Source organism: Abramis brama, assembly GCF_963993115.1.
Source record: "Abramis brama genome assembly, chromosome: 6".
Classification (NCBI taxonomy): domain Eukaryota; kingdom Metazoa; phylum Chordata; class Actinopteri; order Cypriniformes; family Leuciscidae; genus Abramis; species Abramis brama.
Genome location: NC_139968.1, coordinates 7,142,281 through 7,162,493, shown reverse-complemented (window position 1 = coordinate 7,162,493; position 20,213 = coordinate 7,142,281). Strand labels below are relative to the sequence as shown.

Here is a 20,213-nt window from a genome sequence, read left to right as displayed (position 1 = left end):
AAGTGTACTATTTAAGTGTACTTATAGTCATGAAAGTGTACTCACTTAATCTGCCTTTTATTTATATATATATATATATATATATATATATATATATATATATTATATTATCTGCAAACATACAGTTTTTAACTTATACTCTTATAATATTTGAAGTGCGCATTTAATATAACCAAGCGCACTTCTTTTTGCACTAAGGTCAACACGATTTTGACATTTCAGGGCCAATGTTACATCAGTCGCCTAGAACGAAACCTTACAAGAACTGGCTTGACGTTTCTCACACCCAGGATTCATTTTCCAAGTCATAATGACAACAACTCAACAAAAAAAAACAGTATGGTTTGAGTGCCAAAACTGAACGCCGCCGATTAACCATTGTATGAAAAACACACATTAGTGCAATTTTCCACATCAAAGGGGCCGTTCGGCTTCCTAGAGGAGAGCTGGGAAAAGGAAAGGAAGAAAAGAAACAAGGAAGGGCAGTCTTCTAAAACAAAAACGTCGGATTTGTGAGAGAGGTCGAGGGGCTTCCTGGCCCTGTGTGGTCCCGCACCGTCAGCACGAGCCTATGGGCTGTCTGGGGCCCCGGCGTGACACACACCCTGGGTTTAAAAAGCAGGGGCTGGAGGTTTGCTGGAGACACTCCTTTCCAGCGTCGAGGTGCACTGAAGTCTCTCCGTTTCTCCTCGTCTCGGGATGTGTTTGGTTTATAGCCGGGCCCCCGGGGTGCTGCTCCTTTTGGCCCTCCTCCTCCTGAACACCAGCTGCAGCACTGAGCCCGTGGGTAAGACACAGCGCTCCTATTGTCCACACCGCTAAAATTAGCGCTCGGTGGGTAGACAGGTAATGATGTCCACGCTCAGGCTCGTGGGTGTTTCGCATGTAGGTGTGTGGGCTGAATCTGGATCCTCGAGAGCTGGTGTTTGGGTGGCTCTATGAGTCGCTCAGGTCTTGTCAGGGCAGGTTTGCGGTGGAGTTACTGCCTCAGACCAACGCTATTTCTGAGATGGAGAAGTTGTTTAAGGCGTCATGTTTGTTCTGGTATGTAGATGAATGGGAGAAGGAGCCGGTGTACTGGAACGATCAGGCCAGGAGGACGCTTCAGACGGCCCTCACGCTGCCACTGCGAGCGCACCGCGCCAAAAACACCATCCTCTTCCTCGGCGATGGTGAGTTAGCAACACCACTTAACACAGTGGATCGGCCCATCAAACTACACTTCTTATTACAACAGTACAATTTCTAAGTAATTATTCATCTTTTTTTTTTTTTTTGGATTTGAAATACAGTAAGCCTTCAATATCAGATTTATAAAATATGATATTGAAGGCTTAGTGTATTTCAAATCTCAAAAAAATAAAATAAAAAATATATATATATATGTGTGTGTGTGTATTAGTGCTGGGCAACGATTGATCGCATCCAAAATAAAAGTTTGTGTTTACATAATGTATGTGTGTGTACTGTCTATAATTATTTTGTATATATAAATACACACACATGTATGTATATATTTAAGACAAATGTGTTATTTATATATAAATATTTATATTTAAATATAATATAAATTATGTATAAATATATATACAGTATATACTGTACATGCAAATATTTCTTAAATATATACATGCATGTGTGTGTATTTATATATACAAAATAATTGTACACAGTACACACACATACATTATGTAAACACAAACTTTTATTTTGGATGCTAGTTGCCCAGCACTAATATACACACTTTAGCATAAGAAGTAATGAAGTGATGAAGTAACTGGAAAAAAATTAATTGCAATGAAAATGTATTATAGTTCAAATTTATATTAAATGCAATAGTTCACTTAAAGCGTAACTCTCGCCAAAATGCAACCTAGGGTCTTTTTGTGAATCTACCCGAGGCAAACTTTCATTTAAAAGCATAATTAGGATGGAAACGCCACTTTTAAGATTGACCATATTTTTGTTTTCGGTCAAATTGCCTTTTGAATGGGAGTGAATGGGGCACGACTATGATGGCATCAAAATCGCTATTTTTAAAACACTAAGAAGGCTCGACACAACATGAAACTGTGCTGGAAGTATCACCAGGGGCTCTACACATGAACTCCAGCATTGAGAACATTGTGTGTGTACACAGAGTTTACTAAAAAGAAAGATTTTGAACAACTCACTGTCGCTGTTGTTTCTGTCCGCCGGCATTTTGACAGTCAAAAATAGTCGATCTCCGAATCTAAAAGATTATTAAAGTCCCCCTGTGGTGAAAATCCAGCTTTTAATGTAGTTTATATGTCTGTGTGGTGTTTTTAATGTGCTTTAAGACAAACCATGTGTAAATTCATAAGTCGACACCATTGCTGAGTATTTTCTCCTTAAAACTGCAGTGAACCAAAGACAGTCTCAAAAACACGCTTTGAAATCGCTGGTGTTTCTGACGTCACAAACTACCTTGTAACCAATCAGATCAACGTGTGATCGTCAACCAGTGGATCTCTGAGCTGAGTGAGTGAGTGGAGGCGGGGCTCATTTGCATATTCATAGAACCGCGCATACTAAATGAGGGAAGGGTGTCAAGTTACATTCAAGATATTTTAAGGCATAAAGAATTTATTTCAAGGAAAAACGTTTAAATGTGTCATTTTGGTGATTAAAGATTAGTTTTAAGGGATAAAATGATTGACTTGAGGGGGACTTTAAAAAAATTATTTAAATTGTACTAAGTGTGTTAAAAAACATTCATGAAAGTATTCTCTCTTTAAGAGTACCTAAGTGGCCTTTTATTTAATCAATATTATATTATCTGCAAGTATAGTCTTTTTAAATATACTTCTAAGCAGTGTTTGGAAAAGTTACTTTTAAAAGTAATGCATTACAATATTGCGTTACTACCTTAAAAAAAGTAACTAACTGTGTTACTTAAGTTACTTTTTATGGAAATTAATATGTTGCGTTATTTTTGTGTTACCTTTTCTCTCTTGGGCTGGGCTTGCTTGTTAGTTTTTTAATAACAAAAAGTTATATTTTTGGCAAATGTAAAGGCTCATTCGCACCAAAAGTGAAATGAATAAGCCTCAGGCTGAAGGAAAGGCAAATCCACACCTGTACAGTAGAGGGCGCCGCTCAAACAAACCTTTCAGCTGTGCTGCCATTCTGGAGTGAAGAAGAAGAAAGATCAACACTCTTACTTCAGCAATAAAAACAACAAAAATAAACAAATGTGATGTTTATGTAGTCATTTCGTAGTCATTGGTTAATAAAGTGAGATTAAATACATAAAGTACTGTATATTTGTGTTATTTAACATGTAATTATTGCAGATTTTTGTAATATTCTGAGTTTGCATTTCACTGTTTTCCTTCATTTTGAGGAATACTGAATGTGTTTTGTGCAAGTGAGATGAGTAAATGTTCACATTTACTAGATCTACAATTACATCATGTTCACACACAACAACTCTGCACTTACTCACGATTCCCCTCAACATGAGGACAGGAGAGCGGTCAGGCAATACATGGGGAAACAAAATAACCTGAATACTTATTTGAAAAAGTAACTCAGATATCTTGTTGTAATTTTAAAAGTAATGCATTACTTTACAAGTTACTTGAAAAAAGTAATCCGATTACTTAACTTGCGGTACTCTAAAATTGTGAAGTACACTACACTAAGGGTTTATAACTGCTTTATCTCTATGACAATTTTTACACTGCTCTCTTGAATACTTGATTTATTGACACATGTATGTTTTATTTGGTAAGTAGCTGCATAATAAGTGGGATAATGTGCACCTGTTGGGGTTTGTTTTGCGATAATGATTGGTTGACTGTGTATTACGCGCATACCTGTTACTTCTTACCCCATATTTTACTGTAGAGTTTATGAATGGTTTTGAGCTCAGGGTCAAGCTGTGATATTATGTGTGACAGCAGACTGTGTGTGTTCATCCTTCAGGGATGGGTGTGTCCACGGTCTCAGCCGCCCGTATACTGCGAGGTCAGATGGACGGACGCTCGGGGGAGGAGACTGTTTTGGCCATGGATACGTTTCCATATGTCGCCCTGTCAAAGGTCTAAAGATTCTCATTTCCGTAATCAGCCGAATTGATTATTAGTAACAAGAGTTACTTGTAACAATTAGTAACAATTAGTTATGCAAGACAAAGCCATGTTTTGGTTATGATTGCATTTTTCATTTTCCATATTGAGATTCTTGGTTATCGTAAAAAATACAAACGCCACCTTTAATAGCAAACAAAGTAAAAAAAAATAAAAATCCTGAGGAATTCAGAGAGTACTGCAACCTGTGCTCCTGAAAACACACATGAGGGAGAGGGAATGATGGACTGAGGAGATTTTGTTTGTCTAGTTATGAACAGCAGTCTGTTTTTAACGCTGTAATTATTTAAAGTTATGTGATGTGTTTCCAAACAGACGTATAGTGTTGACAAGCAAGTGGCGGACAGTGCCAGCACAGCGACGGCGTACCACTGCGGTGTGAAGGCCAATGCCAAGACGGTGGGCTTGAGTGCCAAAGCCGTGGCCTATGAGTGCAACACAACATTTGGCAATGAGGTTTTCTCAGTGTTGCATCGTGCCAAAACACAAGGTTAGCTATTTTCCATTTAGCCTCACTATCACAATGCTGTTGGTTGTTCTTAAAGGGATAGTTCACCCAAAAATAGTGCACAAGTCATATGGACTGTTTTGTCTTGTCTTGTCTTGTATTGTATCACTTAAAACTCATCTTTGATCACCAAAATTTAAACGTTTTTTAAAAATGAAAAAAAAAAAAAATTCCTGTGAATTTTTTATTTATTCATGCCTTAAAGGGGCTCTAAGCGATGTTGGGTGACGTCACTTCTTGTTGACGTTCAAAGTATTGTCAAACAAAACGGAGGCTAGCTCGACCCTCCCTCCTCCTCATCCCGCCCCCCCACCCCCCTTCCTGAAACAGTCATGAACCATTTAGAAAAAGCAAACTGGAATTACCCTGTCCGGCAAAAACAGAGCCAGCTGAATGTCGGATCGGAAGCCCTTCTGCCGGCGGAGTTCTCGCCACCTTCTGAACGCTTTTCCGATGTAAATTCGGGACTTTGTGCATTCCCTCTCCTTTACCCTCTTCTTTGTTATTTGTTCATCGGAACGTTGTCTCTTTGGTCGTGTGTCGGCCATATCAAAATTCTCAAGAATATACATTTTTAACGTTAGTCGTTGTCGTTGTCTAGGACTTCTCTTCTCTCTCCTCCACCCCCCACACCCTCCTTCATATGCATGCGCACTAACCCCCCCCAACCCCCACTCCCAATTAATTCTTGTCGGTTATTGGCTGGAACACTGTTTGTTATGTTTCGTGGTCCAGGCTGGGCCAGTTTGTTTTTCTTGCCGTTTGTGGAGCCTGTGGAGTCTATAGAGACCGCGTTTTTTTACAGTGTGTTCAGGGGACAGGCAGCTAGCGGATAGTGAGGAGATGTTTGCTGGATGTGACAAAAAATATTTTGGCCTAAAAACACACGTGACATCGCTTAGAGCACCTTTAAAATAGCTTGAATGTAACTATACACCCTTGCCACAAACTCTTAAAAATTAAAGTTCCAATAAGGGGTCCTAGATGCCCTAGAAGAACCATTTTTGGTTCCCCAAAAGCAACTTTCAGTGAAAACTTCTTAAAATAACCTCTTTTTTTTTTCTTAGTGCGAAGAACATTTTAATAATCTAAACAACCTTTTGTGGAATGGAAAGGTTCCAGGGATAATAAAGGTTCTTAATTTTGAACTATCCCAGACAGCAACATAGTGTCGGCTCAGATCCGGCCCACATCTGGTACATGTGGATTACACGCGTACCAGATGTGGGCCGGATCTGGGCGACACTATGTTGCAGTCTGGGATAGATGCCAATAAAGAAGCTTTATTTTGAAGAGTGCAGATTGCCTTACTCATGCGGGATGTGATGGTGTGTGGTTGTGTGTATATCAAGGAAAGTCTGTGGGCATTGTGACCACCACCAGAGTCCAACACGCTTCACCCGCCGCGGCCTACGCCCACTCCGTGAGCCGCAGCTGGTACAGCGACGCAGACGTGCCCTCCTCCGCCCGCCGCCAGGGCTGCTCCGACATCGCCACGCAGCTCGTGACCAACACCGACATTGATGTGAGCCCCAATGTTTCATGCCAGAAGTTCATAAATAACTGCTTGTGATTTGAATGTCTGATTTGTTATAGTGAATTTGTTCGTTCAGATGGTTCATATAAATGAACAGAATCACAAAAATGATTCGCCATTTCGAGGCCTTCTGTACTGTACTATATTCTATTTGTACTATATAGAGTTTCAAGTTTGATACTGCTATCAAGAAGCCACTATTTTTAACATCTCTACTTTAACTCGTTTAATCAGACTGGTCACAGTTTCATTTTTAGTTGACAAACTAGATGTAACCCTTATGAAAATGAAGTGTGTGGTTATTAGCTTGCAGCTTGGCAACCTAAAGGTTCAAAGTAGCTTTCTAGTGACTTAAATACACAATGGCATCATTTAAATACCAAATGCATCAGTGAAATAACTAAACGTCATTAGTAAATGTCATATATCTGTCTCTGTTGTAGGTAATTCTTGGCGGCGGCCGCATGTACATGACACCCAAGGGTACGCCTGATCCAGAATACCCCTCTTCATCCTCTCGCAAAGGGGATCGCAAAGACAAAAGGAACCTCATTGACGTTTGGCTAAATGCTCGTAAGGTATCGCCAAGAAATCGATTTATCCCAGCACAACTTGTGATTGTAAACCCCTGCTACAATCTTTATCTGTTTTGTGTGTAAGGGAAGGAACGCCCAGTATGTTTGGAACAGAGAGCAGCTTAATGCGGTGGACGTTAAAACAACAGACTGCCTGATGGGTAATGCCAGTTCACAAGGATTCTGCGTTGTCAGTCTGCCACGAAGATATTCTCATTCATTTTTCTCATTTAGGTCTGTTTGAACCCAAAGATATGAGATTTGAAGTGTTTAGGAATCGCACCCGTGACCCCTCTATTGTGGACATGACAGAGAAAGCCATTCAGATCCTCAGCAAGAATCCTAAAGGGTTTTTTCTCTTTGTGGAAGATGAGTATTTATCACTTGCTGTTGTGTTACTGCTTTATCAAGATATTCTGCTAACAGTGAAACACATCTCCATTTGCGTTTTACGAGGTAGAATAGACCATGGACACCATGACGGGGTTGCCAAGCTTGCTCTGACTGAAACCATCATGTTTGACCGGGCGATTCAGAGAGCATCTGAGCTGACCAGCGAATCGGACACTCTCACTGTTGTCACTGCAGATCATTCCCATGTCTTCACTTTTGGTGGAAACACTCCCCGAGGGAACCCTATTTTTGGTAGCTTACTTCCTGTCTTTGCATTCAAATTATGACAATGTTAAGAAAGGTATACTAACATGACCTATTAATTTTGTCAAAAGTACTCTAGATCCTCCCTATATGTGACTTTCTTTGTGCTTTCAGCCTTTGGTTAGCAAGCTAACTGATTAACATACTAGCTTAGCATATTCATATTTTGCATTTTTAGTGGATTTTATAGTTTGTTTGTGCACAGTACCAAACATTTCCACTAGATGAAATTTGTTTAATATTTTCAATGCAGTAATTTTTGACCACGATGAGTTCAAGTGACTATTTTTTTCAAGCAAATTTAACCTTTTCAAATCATATCCGTGATTTTTCTCATTTATTATTTGTGTGTGTGTGTGTGTGTGTGTTCACATAGCAAGTGCCAAAACCAAGTTTTGTACCATTCCGATTGAGAAATGTTTATTTTTAAACCAATACGTAAAAAATTTCCAAAGAGCACCAGAGGGTTAAACATGTTTCAGTAGAAATTAGACTTTAGGTTTGAGTTTAGGTTTAACCCAAGGAGCTTCTTGCACTTTTTTACTTGTTATTTGTCTTTCAGGCCTGGCACCCAAGAAGGCTGAGGATAGTCTTCCATTCACTAGTATCTTGTATGCTAACGGACCAGGATACAATCATGTGAACGGAACAAGAGGAAACGTTTCAGCAGTGGATTATTGTAAGTGTTCACATAATTTAGTACCTGTACCCTATTAAAAATAAAAGTTGTTGATTGGCATCTTTGGGTTCCATGAACTTTTAACATCCATGGAATCTTTCCATCCCACTAAATGTTCTTTATAGTGGAAAAAGCTTCTTTAGATTGTTAAAAAGTTCTTTGCAGTAAGAAAAAAAATATATATTTTAAGGACCGATCACTGAAAGTTTTGGAAGCTTGTTTCCACCACAGAATAAAAAATGACTTTTTTATCTCAAAATCGGGAGTCTATATCTTACAATTCTGAGAAAAAAAAAGTCAAAGTATCTCGCAAGTTTTACTTTATAACTTGCAATTCTGAGGTTATATCTTGAAATTTGAACTTTATAACCCGCAATTTAGAGTTTATATTTCGCAATTTGAATTTTGTCTTGCAAATTCGAACTTTATAACTTGTGATTCCAAGTTCATATCTCACAATTCAGACTTTATAACTCGCAATTGTAAGTTTATATCTGGCAAGATATTAAGATATTAAGATATTACTTGCAAAATTGTAAGTTTATTATCTATGGCAACACTATCAATGGCAGTATTAATCTGCAGCAGTCATGTGGTACAGAGGTCATGTGGTACAGAGGTCAGGTGGTACAGAGGTCATGTGGTACAGAGGTCATGTGGTACAGAGGTCAGGTGGTACAGAGGTCATGTGGTACAGAGGTCATGTGATACAGAGGTCAGGTGGTACAGAGGTCATGTGGTACAGAGGTCAGGTGGTACAGAGGTCATGTGGTACAGAGGTCAGGCGGTACAAATCGGAGCTCTCAGGAAATTCCCAGTTTACAAGTTGTGAAGTTCTGCGAGGACGTGAGTGCTTTTTACAAGCCGGAATCTTGTAATTACAGTAATTTCTACATGTCTGGACGCTAAACTCTCAATTCTGAGAGAAATGTCACAATGAAGTCATCATTACTTTTATTTTTTTATTCCATGACGGTAACAAGCTTCCATAGAAAGGTTCTTTGGGGAACCAAAAATGCTTTTTCTATGGCTCTTTTGGAACATTTATTTTTACGAGTGTATATATATTTATATGCAACTATCATAGATGATCTTATTCTGCTTGTAGTTGATGAAGAGTACATGCAACAAGCTGCGGTTCCTTTAGAATCAGAGACACACGGAGGGGAAGATGTGGCTATCTACGCCAGAGGCCCGATGGCTCACCTCTTTCATGGGGTCAAGGAGCAGAATTACGTGGCCCACGCCATGGCGTACGCAGCATGCCTGGAGCCGTACACCAACTGCCCACTGCGTCTTCATGACTCTGGTGGCTGTAGAAACACTCTCTCAGGGCTTCTTATCGCACTAACCGCTGGGTTTTGGCTTGTCGCAAGATGACAGATTCCATTACATGAGCGAATGAGGCCCCGGGACTCTTTTTGGGCTTTTTCGGAGACGTATAACCCAAATTGTTTATATTGAAGTTTGGTTCTCTGCAGATGTGCAATGCTGTGTATATAAATGTAAAAAGTTTTTTGTTTTTTTTTTACATTTATTTTATAACCAGACTTTTTTTTGTATATATTGCGCAATGGAAAGCTCTTTTGCACTGTGATTATAAATTTCAAACATGTGAGATCAATAAACTTTCTAAAAGAAAACATTAGTCATTTTGTCGGTGTTATCAATTAAATAGCACTTTCATAATTGCTGTCGTATAAGTGATTATTACTGTAACGTGTTATTTTTCTTATCCCATTGGCAGATAATTAAGCTTGTTTTAAGCAAATACATACAACAAAACATATTATCTAATGCCATTTTACTTATCTAGTAGTCATCTTAGTTAACAACAGTGCAGTTCAGAACCAAAAAATCTGTTCAAGCCAGTGCAGTTTTCAGATCAGCATTCATATCATGTCAAATTGTCATTCGTGATAAGTAGGCTACATGATCAACAGTACAAGTGACCTTTGGTCTGAGGGGAAACTATAAAGAGAAGGGAATGGACGAGTTTGACAGAGCTGTCAAGCAGTCGCTCCAACCATGGCCACGACACAGACTCTTCTGATTATTGGAGTATTTGCTTTAGCAGCCTTTGATGGATGTCTCTCCGCTTCTCCTGGTAAGTGCTATGCCACAGTTATTCTTTCTTCTCCAAACAAAGATAATGAAACCATGTTTCTTTTCTGGAATTAACTTGAAGTGGAGGAGCAGAACCCAAACTTTTGGTATGGGAAGGCTAAAGAGGCTCTCGATGTGTCCCTCTCCATGATGCCCAAAATGCACCGTGCTAAAAATCTCATCCTCTTCCTCGGAGATGGTGAGTTACACAGAACCTTGTTTCTTGGTTTTGCATTGTTTTCTTTTATATTTTTATAATCTTAACAGATTTCGTAGCAGTTTAGCAGAGATGCACCAATTATTGTGGTGCACAGATTTGGGGAACTTGTCGAAATTAGCAGTTGTTTGCAATGGAACATAAATGCAATTACAATATATTTTAGACACTAATTTCTGCAGCATAAAGGCCGTTTACATCAACAATGATAACTATAAAGATGAACATAATAACTAGCGTCCACGTCAACTGATAATAATGCTCTGTTTATTATAATTGCATGCTTTTATTATGTTGTCTGCCACTTTAAATGCTTGAGCTCTTTAAAGTCGGGTGGATTCTGATTGGCTGTCAATGTTTTTATAGTTTATCAGCTGGAAAAATCTTCAATCTGTGCTGTTAAAAATTGTTTGTGGTCATTGAAATAAAAAAAATAAAGCAAAATAAAACCAAATGAAATAAAATAAAACAAAACTAAACTAATCTAAATAATAAAATATTAAACTTATCAAACTTAAAACAAATTATATATAAGCTAACTAAAATAAGTTTAAGTACTAAAATTACTTGAACTTAAACTAAAACAAAAATAAATTAAAGCTAAATAGAAATATCTAAAAGAAACTAAAACTAACTAAACTAAAGTTTAACTTTTTTTTTTTTAATTCCACATAACTTAATTTTTTCGATTACGCATTAAGTTTATTTACTTAATCATTTTAAGGCAACAGGTTTCCTCCCTTTTTTAAGTTAAGTCAACTTACAGTGTATAAAGTTACACTATTATTACAATGTTACTGCATATTACATAATGAATATAGCACAAGACCTTGCTTGGGTTTATGTGGTGTGCTTTAAATTTCACGTGTAAATCACCGCTGTCAAAGTCCTGAGATATGAGATTTTACAAGACTTTAGATTAGATAATAAGATTATTTACTGTAAGTATACGCATGTTGTTTGGATGTAGTCAATTGTGCCTGTTCAATTAATTTATCAAATGTTATAAAACTTATGGATAATACCAAAAGGACATAATATTTAGATCAAAGATCAAATGTATAATATTATATGGACTAAGATAATCAATAAATCATAAATCAATCATGCATGTGTTATCATCACACTCTGATAGGATGTTTACCAATAATACTTGTATACTTGTGCGCCTTAAAGTAGTGTAACCTGTTGTTTTTGTCCCGCGATGAGGCATGGGCATCAGCACTGTAACCGCAGCCAGGATCATGAAGGGACAGATGGACGGGAAGACCGGAGAGGAGAGTGTCCTAGCCATGGACACGTTCCCTCATCTCGCTCTCTCCAAGGTGCAGAGATCTCACTGGCCGGACAGAAGAGGCTGATACTGTGGACTTGAAGACTCTTAATAATGCAGATGTGTGTGTTTGCCCCCGCTGTAGACCTATAACGTGGACCAGCAGATGCCTGACAGCGCAGCGACAGCCACTGCTTATCTCTGTGGTGTGAAGGCAAACTACGGCACTCTGGGTCTCAGCGCAGCCGCCAGACGCAAAGACTGCAGCTCCGCTAAAGGCAACGAGGTCAAATCCATTCTTCATCGGGCCAAGATGGCAGGTAATGGCAAGGAAGACCCAATGCCTGAGTCTACCCATTACTGCCATTCATTCCCAGAGTATTTCTTTATAGCTCATTTGTGATTTTAGTTTTCATAATTGCGACTTTATTTCTTACCATTACGACTTTAAACCTCACAATTTCAACTTTATTCCTCATAATTATTTCTCACAATTAAAATTGTATTTCTTACAACAGCAACTTAATTTTTTAATATCTCAATAGCGATTTTAGTATTATTGCGACTTTATTTCTTACCATTACGACTTTAAACCTCAAAATTTCAACTATATTTCTCACAATTTCAACTTTATTTCTTAATATCTCAATTGCGATTTTAGTAAAATTGCGACTTTGCGACTTAATTTCTCACCATTACAACTTTAAACCTCAAAATGTCAAGCTTATTCCTCACAATTTCAACTATATTTCTCACAATTTCAACTATATTTCTGACAATAGTGACTTTAATTGTTAATATCTCAACTGCGATTTTAGTATAATTGCGATTTTATTTCTTACCATTACGACTTTAAACCTCAAAATTTCAACTATATTTCTCACAATATGAACTTTATTTCTTACAATAGCGACTTTAATTGTTAATATCTCAATTGCGATTTTAGTATAATTGTGACTTTATTTCTTACCATTACGACTTTAAACGTTAAAATTTCAACTATATTCCTCACAATTTCAACTTTATTTCTTACAATAGCAAATTTATTTTCTTGATATCTCAATTGTGATTTTAGTTTTCATAATTGTGACTTTATTTCTCATCATTACGACTTCAACCTCACAATTTCAACTATATTTCTCACAATTTTAACTATATTTCTCACAATTTAAATTTTATTTCTTACAATAGCAACTTAATTTTTGAATATCTCAATAGCGATTTTAGTATTATTGCGACTTTATTTCTTACCATTACGACTTTAAACCTCAAAATTTCAACTATATTTCTCACAATTTCAACTTTATTTCTTAATATCTCAATTGCGATTTTAGTAAAATTGCGACTTTGCGACTTAATTTCTCACCATTACAACTTTAAACCTCAAAATGTCAAGCTTATTCCTCACAATTTCAACTATATTTCTCACAATTTCAACTATATTTCTGACAATAGCGACTTTAATTGTTAATATCTCAACTGCGATTTTAGTATAATTGCGATTTTATTTCTTACCATTACGACTTTAAACCTCAAAATTTCAACTATATTTCTCACAATATGAACTTTATTTCTTACAATAGCGACTTTAATTGTTAATATCTCAATTGCGATTTTAGTATAATTGTGACTTTATTTCTTACCATTACGACTTTAAACGTTAAAATTTCAACTATATTCCTCACAATTTCAGCTTTATTTCTTACAATAGCAAATTTATTTTCTTGATATCTCAATTGTGATTTTAGTTTTCATAATTGTGACTTTATTTCTCATCATTACGACTTTAACCTCACAATTTCAACTATATTTCTCACAATTTTAACTATATTTCTCACAATTTCATCTTTATTTCTTTCAATTTCAACTTTATTTCTTCAATTGCAATTTTAGTATTATTGCGACTTTATTTCTTACCATTACGACTTTAAACCTCAAAATTTCAACTATATTTCTCACAAATTCAACTTTATTTCTTAATATCTCAATTGCGATTTTAGTAAAATTGCGACTTTGCGACTTAATTTCTCACCATTACGACTTTAAACCTCAAAATGTCAAGCTTATTCCTCACAATTTCAACTTTATTTCTCGACAAATTCAACTATATTTCTGACTATTTCAACTTTTTTTCTTACAATAATGATTTTAGTAAAATTGTGACTTTATTTCTCAACATTACGACTTTAAACCTCACATTTCTCACGATTTAAACTTTTTTTTCTCACAATAGCGACTTTATTTCTTAATATCTAAATTGCAATTTTAGTATAATTGGTACTTTTTTTTTTACCATTACGACTTTAAATCTCACAATTTCAACTTTATTTTTCGTCATTGTGACTACCGAAATTACAACTTCATATCACACATTCTGAACCTAAAATCTTAACATTTTAACTTTATTTCTCGTCATTTTAAACTTCAGAGTATCACAATTGCTTATTTCTTATATTTGAGACTTCACAATTTGCACTTTAAATCTCGTAATTTCAACTTTATTTCTCTGAATAGCGATTTTTTTGTGTGTAATTGTTACTTTATTTTGGGCAATTATCTCTATTATCTTTCTCACTCTATTAAGCAAGATGTGAAAAGTTTATCCTAAGGTTGTCTACCTGTTGATTTTAAAACACCTTTAGTCACCCAAAATGTTCACAGATAGAAAAATGGGGTAGAAATTTATTAGTCTATGATCTTACATGGATTTTGATAACTATAGAAATTGGTGGATAATTCAATAAAAAAATACTACTACTTTTTATTGCAGGCAAACTTTGAACTAATGACTAAACAGTTTGTTAGAACGCTTTGTTTACTAATCAATCACTACTTTGAACCCTTTGTTCTTTTTATATATGTCTTTTATGGTTAAATGAGCAGTTGAGGCTTATTATCTCTTATCTAAACACCTATTGAAGGCTGAAAAGGAATACCTTATCCATATAAATGACTGGTTTGGTAATTTTCAGGGAAGTCTGTTGGCATCATAAGCACGGCACGTGTCCAGCATGCTTCACCCGCCGCCAGCTACTCCCACACTCCTGAAAGAGGCTGGTACAGCGATAAAGAGCTGACAACTGAAGCCGTCAAAGGGGGGTGCAAGGACATTGCGTACCAACTCGTCCATAACACTGATATAGACGTAAGGCCCTATAACCTCGCAGAACATTGAACTATAGATAAGTTGTCGATTATCGAACATGCTGTCAATCTGAATGTCTCACTTATGAAATCCCTCTATGATTTTATTGTAGGTTATTTTAGGAGGTGGCAGAACGTACATGTTTCCCAATGAAACCCTTGATCCTGAATACTCCTCAGTTACGGGGAGCCGAGGAGACAAACTAGATCTCGTTCAAGAGTGGTTAAAAAACAGAAAAGTAAGTCAAACCCCTTCCAAAATACATTAACAATGAAAACTCTGTCATCGTTGATTCACCCTCACGAAGCTCCAGAACTAATTTACTTTGTTTCCCATTGGAAATCTCCTTTTCTGTTCTATGGAAGAAAGTAAGCCATTCAGGTTTAGGACAACATTTGACAAAACTTGTATTTTTGGATGAACTTCACCTTTAACAACCCCTCCTTTCTTTAGAATTCCAAATATGTGTGGAATAAAGAAGAGTTTGATGCTGTCAACGAGGACAACACCGATTACTTGATGGGTAAGTCCGCCTTTTCCCATTTGGAAAGGAAAATTCCACCTGTTATGCTGATCCTACAGTATAAGAGTTATATCAGTGGTCTTTAACCTTTTGTAGGGAAGCAATAGAACAATTTAAAAGATAATTGCGGCTTTTTTCTCACAATTCTGACCCTTTTTTCCCTCACAATTGTGAGATATACACTGAAATTGCGAGTTCTGAAATCAGAATTGAGAGATATAAACTTGCAATAGTCACAATTGAGAGATATAAACTCTGGAGATATAAACTCACTTTTTTTGTCTCGCAATTGCAAGTTTATATCTCGCAATTCTGACTTATTTTCTCAGAATATAAACTTGCAATTGTGAGTTATAAAGTCCAATTCTGAGGAAATTTTTGTTAGCTATTACACAATTCTGACTTTATAACTCGCAATTGCGAGTAAATATCACGCAATTCTGAGAAAATAAGTCAGAATTGCAAGAAGTGAACGTGCAATTGCGAGAGAAAAAAGTCAGAACTGCGAGATAAAAAGTCGAAATTACCTTTTTTATTTTGTTATTCGGTGGCTGAAAACAAGTGTCCATATACTTTTTGACTCCAGGTTTTTCTCAATGTGGTTTGTTTGCTCAATACTGTTGTTTTCATTGTGATCAGGGTTATTTGAACCAAAGGACACCAGGTACGAGCTGGAGCGCAACCCTTCAATGGACCCATCGTTGACAGAGATGGTGGAAAAAGCCATCAAGATTCTTCGCAAAAACTCTAAAGGATTCTACCTCTTTGTTGAAGATAAGAGGATATTTAGTGTCGTTTCTATTGCTTAACCCTTAAGATGTGTTGAGTCGAGCGTACTTATTTCTGTGTGTTTTCTTTCCTGTAAGTGGGAGAATAGATCATGGCCATCATGCAGGCCAGGCCAAGTACGCTTTGACTGAGGCTGTGGAATTTGACAGGGCCATCGCGCGGGCGGCCGTGCTGACGAGTGAAGATGACACCCTGTCCGTGGTGACTGCCGACCATTCCCATGTGTTTTCCTTCGGTGGATACTCTTACAGGGGCAATCCTGTGCTAGGTAGGCAAAAACGACATTTTCTGTATGTCCACAACTTTTGAAATTAGGGATAGTGCACCCAAAAATGAAAATTTGTCATCATTTACTCACCCTCTTTTAGTTTTAAACTTGTAAGACTTTGTTCTGTGAAAAAAGAAAAGAAGATATTTTTGGATTTTCTTTTTTTTTTTTTTTTTTTTACAATAAAAGTCAGTTTTGTTGATTTTGGACCCCATTGACTTTCATTGTATGGACAAACACGTTTGAAAAAATCCTTCAAAATATCTTCAGTTCTGTTCTAGAGAGGAAAGAAGGTCCTCCAAGGTGAGTTAATGATGACAAAAAATGTGAGTTTTCCGAAGGAGGACAATTATTTCTGCGCAGGTTTCAAATGATTTGCCAGTAGGAATGCATTTTTCTCAAAAAACAAGAACAAATTTGAGGGCACATTGGGATTAAAAACAACTTATTTACTTCTTTGTATTTTAGGCACTTCCTATTCAATAGCTGAGGATGGTAAGAGCTTTACTAATGCGCTTTACGGAAACGGTCCAGGATACCAGATTGATACGAATAATACACGTCCTGACATGAATAGCACGGTCTCAAGTAAGTTTTATGAGTTTAATTGTTTAACCCTCAAGGGCAGAACAGAATTTTTAAGTGCACGGTACAAGCTCTGTTTTGAAAATACAGACGCCCCATCTTGTGGTCATTTGTGTTACTGCAAACACAGCAACACATTAAAGCTACACTTCATCCAAAAATAAACGTTCTGTCATTACTTATGTTGTTTCAAACTTTCTCTCTCTTGAATGAAACAAAAATAAGAAGTTTAGTAGAATCTCCAGGCTGCTCTTTTCCTTAGAATGGAACTGAATCATAATAATAGTTTGTATGAGGAACACAAACATTTATGTTTTCATCGAACTATACTATCATATAGCTTTAGAAGACTTAGAATATAGCTAATTTTATTGTGCTTTTTGTTAGTTTCGGAACTTTTAGGTTGGACATTTTAACTCTGGGATGAAATATTCCTTTAATCAGTTACATAATAATTTGATAAATGAAATAATAACTCTATATGTTGTTCCCAGGCAGTAATGAATATCTTCAGCAGGCTGCGGTACCTCTTGATTCAGAAACTCATGGCTCTGAGGATGTTGCCATTTTTGCCAAAGGCCCAATGGCCCACCTCTTCCACGGAGTCCAGGAGCAGAGCTACATACCTCACGCCATGGCTTACGCCGCCTGTATTGAGCCATACACCGACTGCCTGCATGACTATGGAGTCTGCACTCAGTTCAGCCTCCTGGTTCTGATGTTGAGCTTGCTGTCCTCACTCACAGCCCTGATATAATGTCACTAACGCTGCCAATTTTAGCTTGTACGTCAGAATACATTTGCACGTTTTTCCAATCCAACTGCAGCATTATAGACAACTGGAGGATAGTAGGATGACTTCTACACTGTTTGCAAATAAAGTTTGGTTGTTGAGATTTCTTTTAAATCCTCTGTGAGGACATGAATCACTTCTGAAGAGATTGTTGCACCAAAGTGATGGGAAAAAACTGATTGACATTAGATTGCATCTAGAAACTGGGATTACCTTTACATTGTATATTCTCTAAAACCACTGAATTATATGTATTGTATATAAAAATAAACCTCTTAATTTATGTTTAAATAAAATATTTACCTCAAATATTTACCTTCGAAATGCTGGCTATTATGATGTGTTATATATATTGTGGATATTGGGAACAGTGTGATTCACTGGTGTCTTCGTCTTCAGGTAAAAGAAATCAAGTGGTTTGAAAGATATCAATTCTGCTATTGTTTCATACGAGTTAAGATGTATAAATCCTGTAAATGTACTGTGAAATTCAACTATAAGCCATCATGTGTCCATTGTACACGATTCAAATGTCAGATAACCTTGTGTCTTGTAAGTTCCTACGTGAGATTGAAAACTGTTCAAAGAAAGATTCAAACCTTCATCCATACAATGAAAATTCTTTGAGTCTTATGAAGCTGAAAAGTATACAAGGATGGTTATTTTTGTACCTGCGAATGAAAATTCATCATCCATTTAATGCCACTTTCTAATGAGTCTGTCAAATAAAAAAATAATAAAAGCATTTTTGACACTACATCATAATGGCTAAAAAATAGTTTACCTCTAAAATAATAAAATTCCAAGAAATAAATCAGAACTTCTTCCATTTTGTGCTATTTTCTGAAAAAGTTTTCATTGCAATGTATCAAATAAAAAGTTCAGTGTTGATTCAGTTCTGTTTAAAGGGGTGGTTGATTATGATTTCACTTTTCTAACTTTAGTTAGTGTGTAATGTTGCTGTTTGAGCATAAACAACATCTGAAAAGTTACAACGCTCAAAGTTCAAAGCAAAGGGAGATATATTTATATATATGCTTTTAAAGAAATCGCTTTTTAAGGCCTACAACAAACGGCTGGTAAGGACTACACGAGCTTCCTCCCGGGTTAGTGACATCACCAACCCTAAAATTTACATAAACCCCGCCCCCTGAACACGATTTATAGATGATCAAGACAGAATATGCTAATCAATGACTAGAAGATAACTACACATAAGCTACATACATTCATTAACTAACCATTCAGAAATGTTGTCTACATATTGTCACTTCTTCTTGAGTCTCTCCATCATTGTCTGACTCCGGTTTTCAGGCTAAACGTTTTTGAAATTTTCAGTGCATGTGTGTGTGTGAGCGCAAGCTCTTGAAGCTCCGCCCCCTGTGCCGGGAGCAGCAGCTCATTTGCATTTAAAGGAACAGACACAAAACGGTGCGTTTTTGCTCACCCTCAAAAAGTGACAACTTTAACATGCTATATAAAAATATCCGTGGGGTATTTTGAGCTAAAACTTCACATACACACTCTGGGGACATCGGAGACTTATTTTACATATTGTGAAAAGGGATACCACCCCTTTAATAAGTAAACACCATCAATGATGACATGAGTTTGAGTCAGTTATAAAGCAGCTCTGGAGAAAACAGGGATGTCATCATCCATCTCAGTTCAGTTCTCATCCAATAGCGTCAGTGCAGTCAAATCAGTTATACTGCTGAATATTCAGTGTCCTCAACTAAGCAAGCCAGAGGCGACAGTGAGAAGGACCCAAACTCCATCAGGTGACCAGTGGCGGATTTAGCAAATCGGGGGTCCAAGGCGAAGGTAGGCTATGGGCCCCTACCCATCCAAGTAAAGGTTAGAGAGGAGAAAAAAACGTCCCCTTTAAACCCTGCATAGGCTACACTTCTTTACTCCTAAACAGAAACATGTTACAATGTTTACATGGTACAATTTCTGGTAAGCTATGTTTGTTTGTTTGTTTGTTTTTTGCTTGGCAAATTTCACCATTTCGATTCAATTCTTGTGATTTGATTCAATATTGACTCATTTGGATAAATATTAGGTAACGTTTCACAAGACAGGCGTTACTTTTTCTCAAGAAAAAAAAAAAAAAAGCCCTATCATCTGGTATAATTTAAGGTTAAAATAAGTAATATAGTACACATATTTAGCCAAATACTCTCTATAGCTCTTTTTTTCTAGCCAATTAAATGGCTTTCCCGAGGTAAATGTTATGTGACGATTGTTCTCCAGCTGTTTTACCTCTTTCCGCGGTTGAAAAACACTTATTGATCGATATTATGAATGAGGAATATACATTTCGGTAAGTTATACGGTATCTTTCAACATTGTTAATTCGTGTTTATTTACTATTAGGTAGAGATGATCAGTTCACGTGCCGCTATAGGAATCTGTCACGTCACATTAAAACGGCAAAACG

At 36.8% G+C, this 20,213-nt stretch overlaps 2 protein-coding genes across 2 annotated transcripts; both read left to right on the top strand.

The window, feature by feature from the left end:
* Positions 1 to 674: 674 nt before the first annotated feature.
* Positions 675 to 9,705, top strand: alpi.1 (alkaline phosphatase, intestinal, tandem duplicate 1). Its single transcript, XM_084118454.1, has 10 exons — positions 675 to 787; positions 1,053 to 1,172; positions 3,952 to 4,067; positions 4,431 to 4,605; positions 5,976 to 6,148; positions 6,604 to 6,738; positions 6,821 to 6,896; positions 6,970 to 7,380; positions 7,955 to 8,071; positions 9,180 to 9,705. The coding sequence occupies exons 1-10, from the start codon at positions 700 to 702 to the stop codon at positions 9,449 to 9,451; spliced, it is 1,683 nt and encodes a 560-aa protein (XP_083974580.1). The 5' UTR covers positions 675 to 699; the 3' UTR covers positions 9,452 to 9,705.
* A 383-nt stretch (positions 9,706 to 10,088) lies between these two features.
* Positions 10,089 to 17,734, top strand: alpi.2 (alkaline phosphatase, intestinal, tandem duplicate 2; the record flags this gene model as incomplete). Its single annotated transcript, XM_084116638.1, has 11 exons — positions 10,089 to 10,178; positions 10,260 to 10,376; positions 11,604 to 11,719; positions 11,813 to 11,987; positions 14,640 to 14,812; positions 14,925 to 15,050; positions 15,266 to 15,335; positions 15,975 to 16,124; positions 16,213 to 16,392; positions 16,861 to 16,980; positions 17,472 to 17,734. Exons 1-11 carry the CDS (start codon positions 10,100 to 10,102, stop codon positions 17,732 to 17,734), a joined length of 1,569 nt encoding a protein of 522 aa, XP_083972764.1. The 5' UTR covers positions 10,089 to 10,099.
* Positions 17,735 to 20,213: the final 2,479 nt, after the last annotated feature.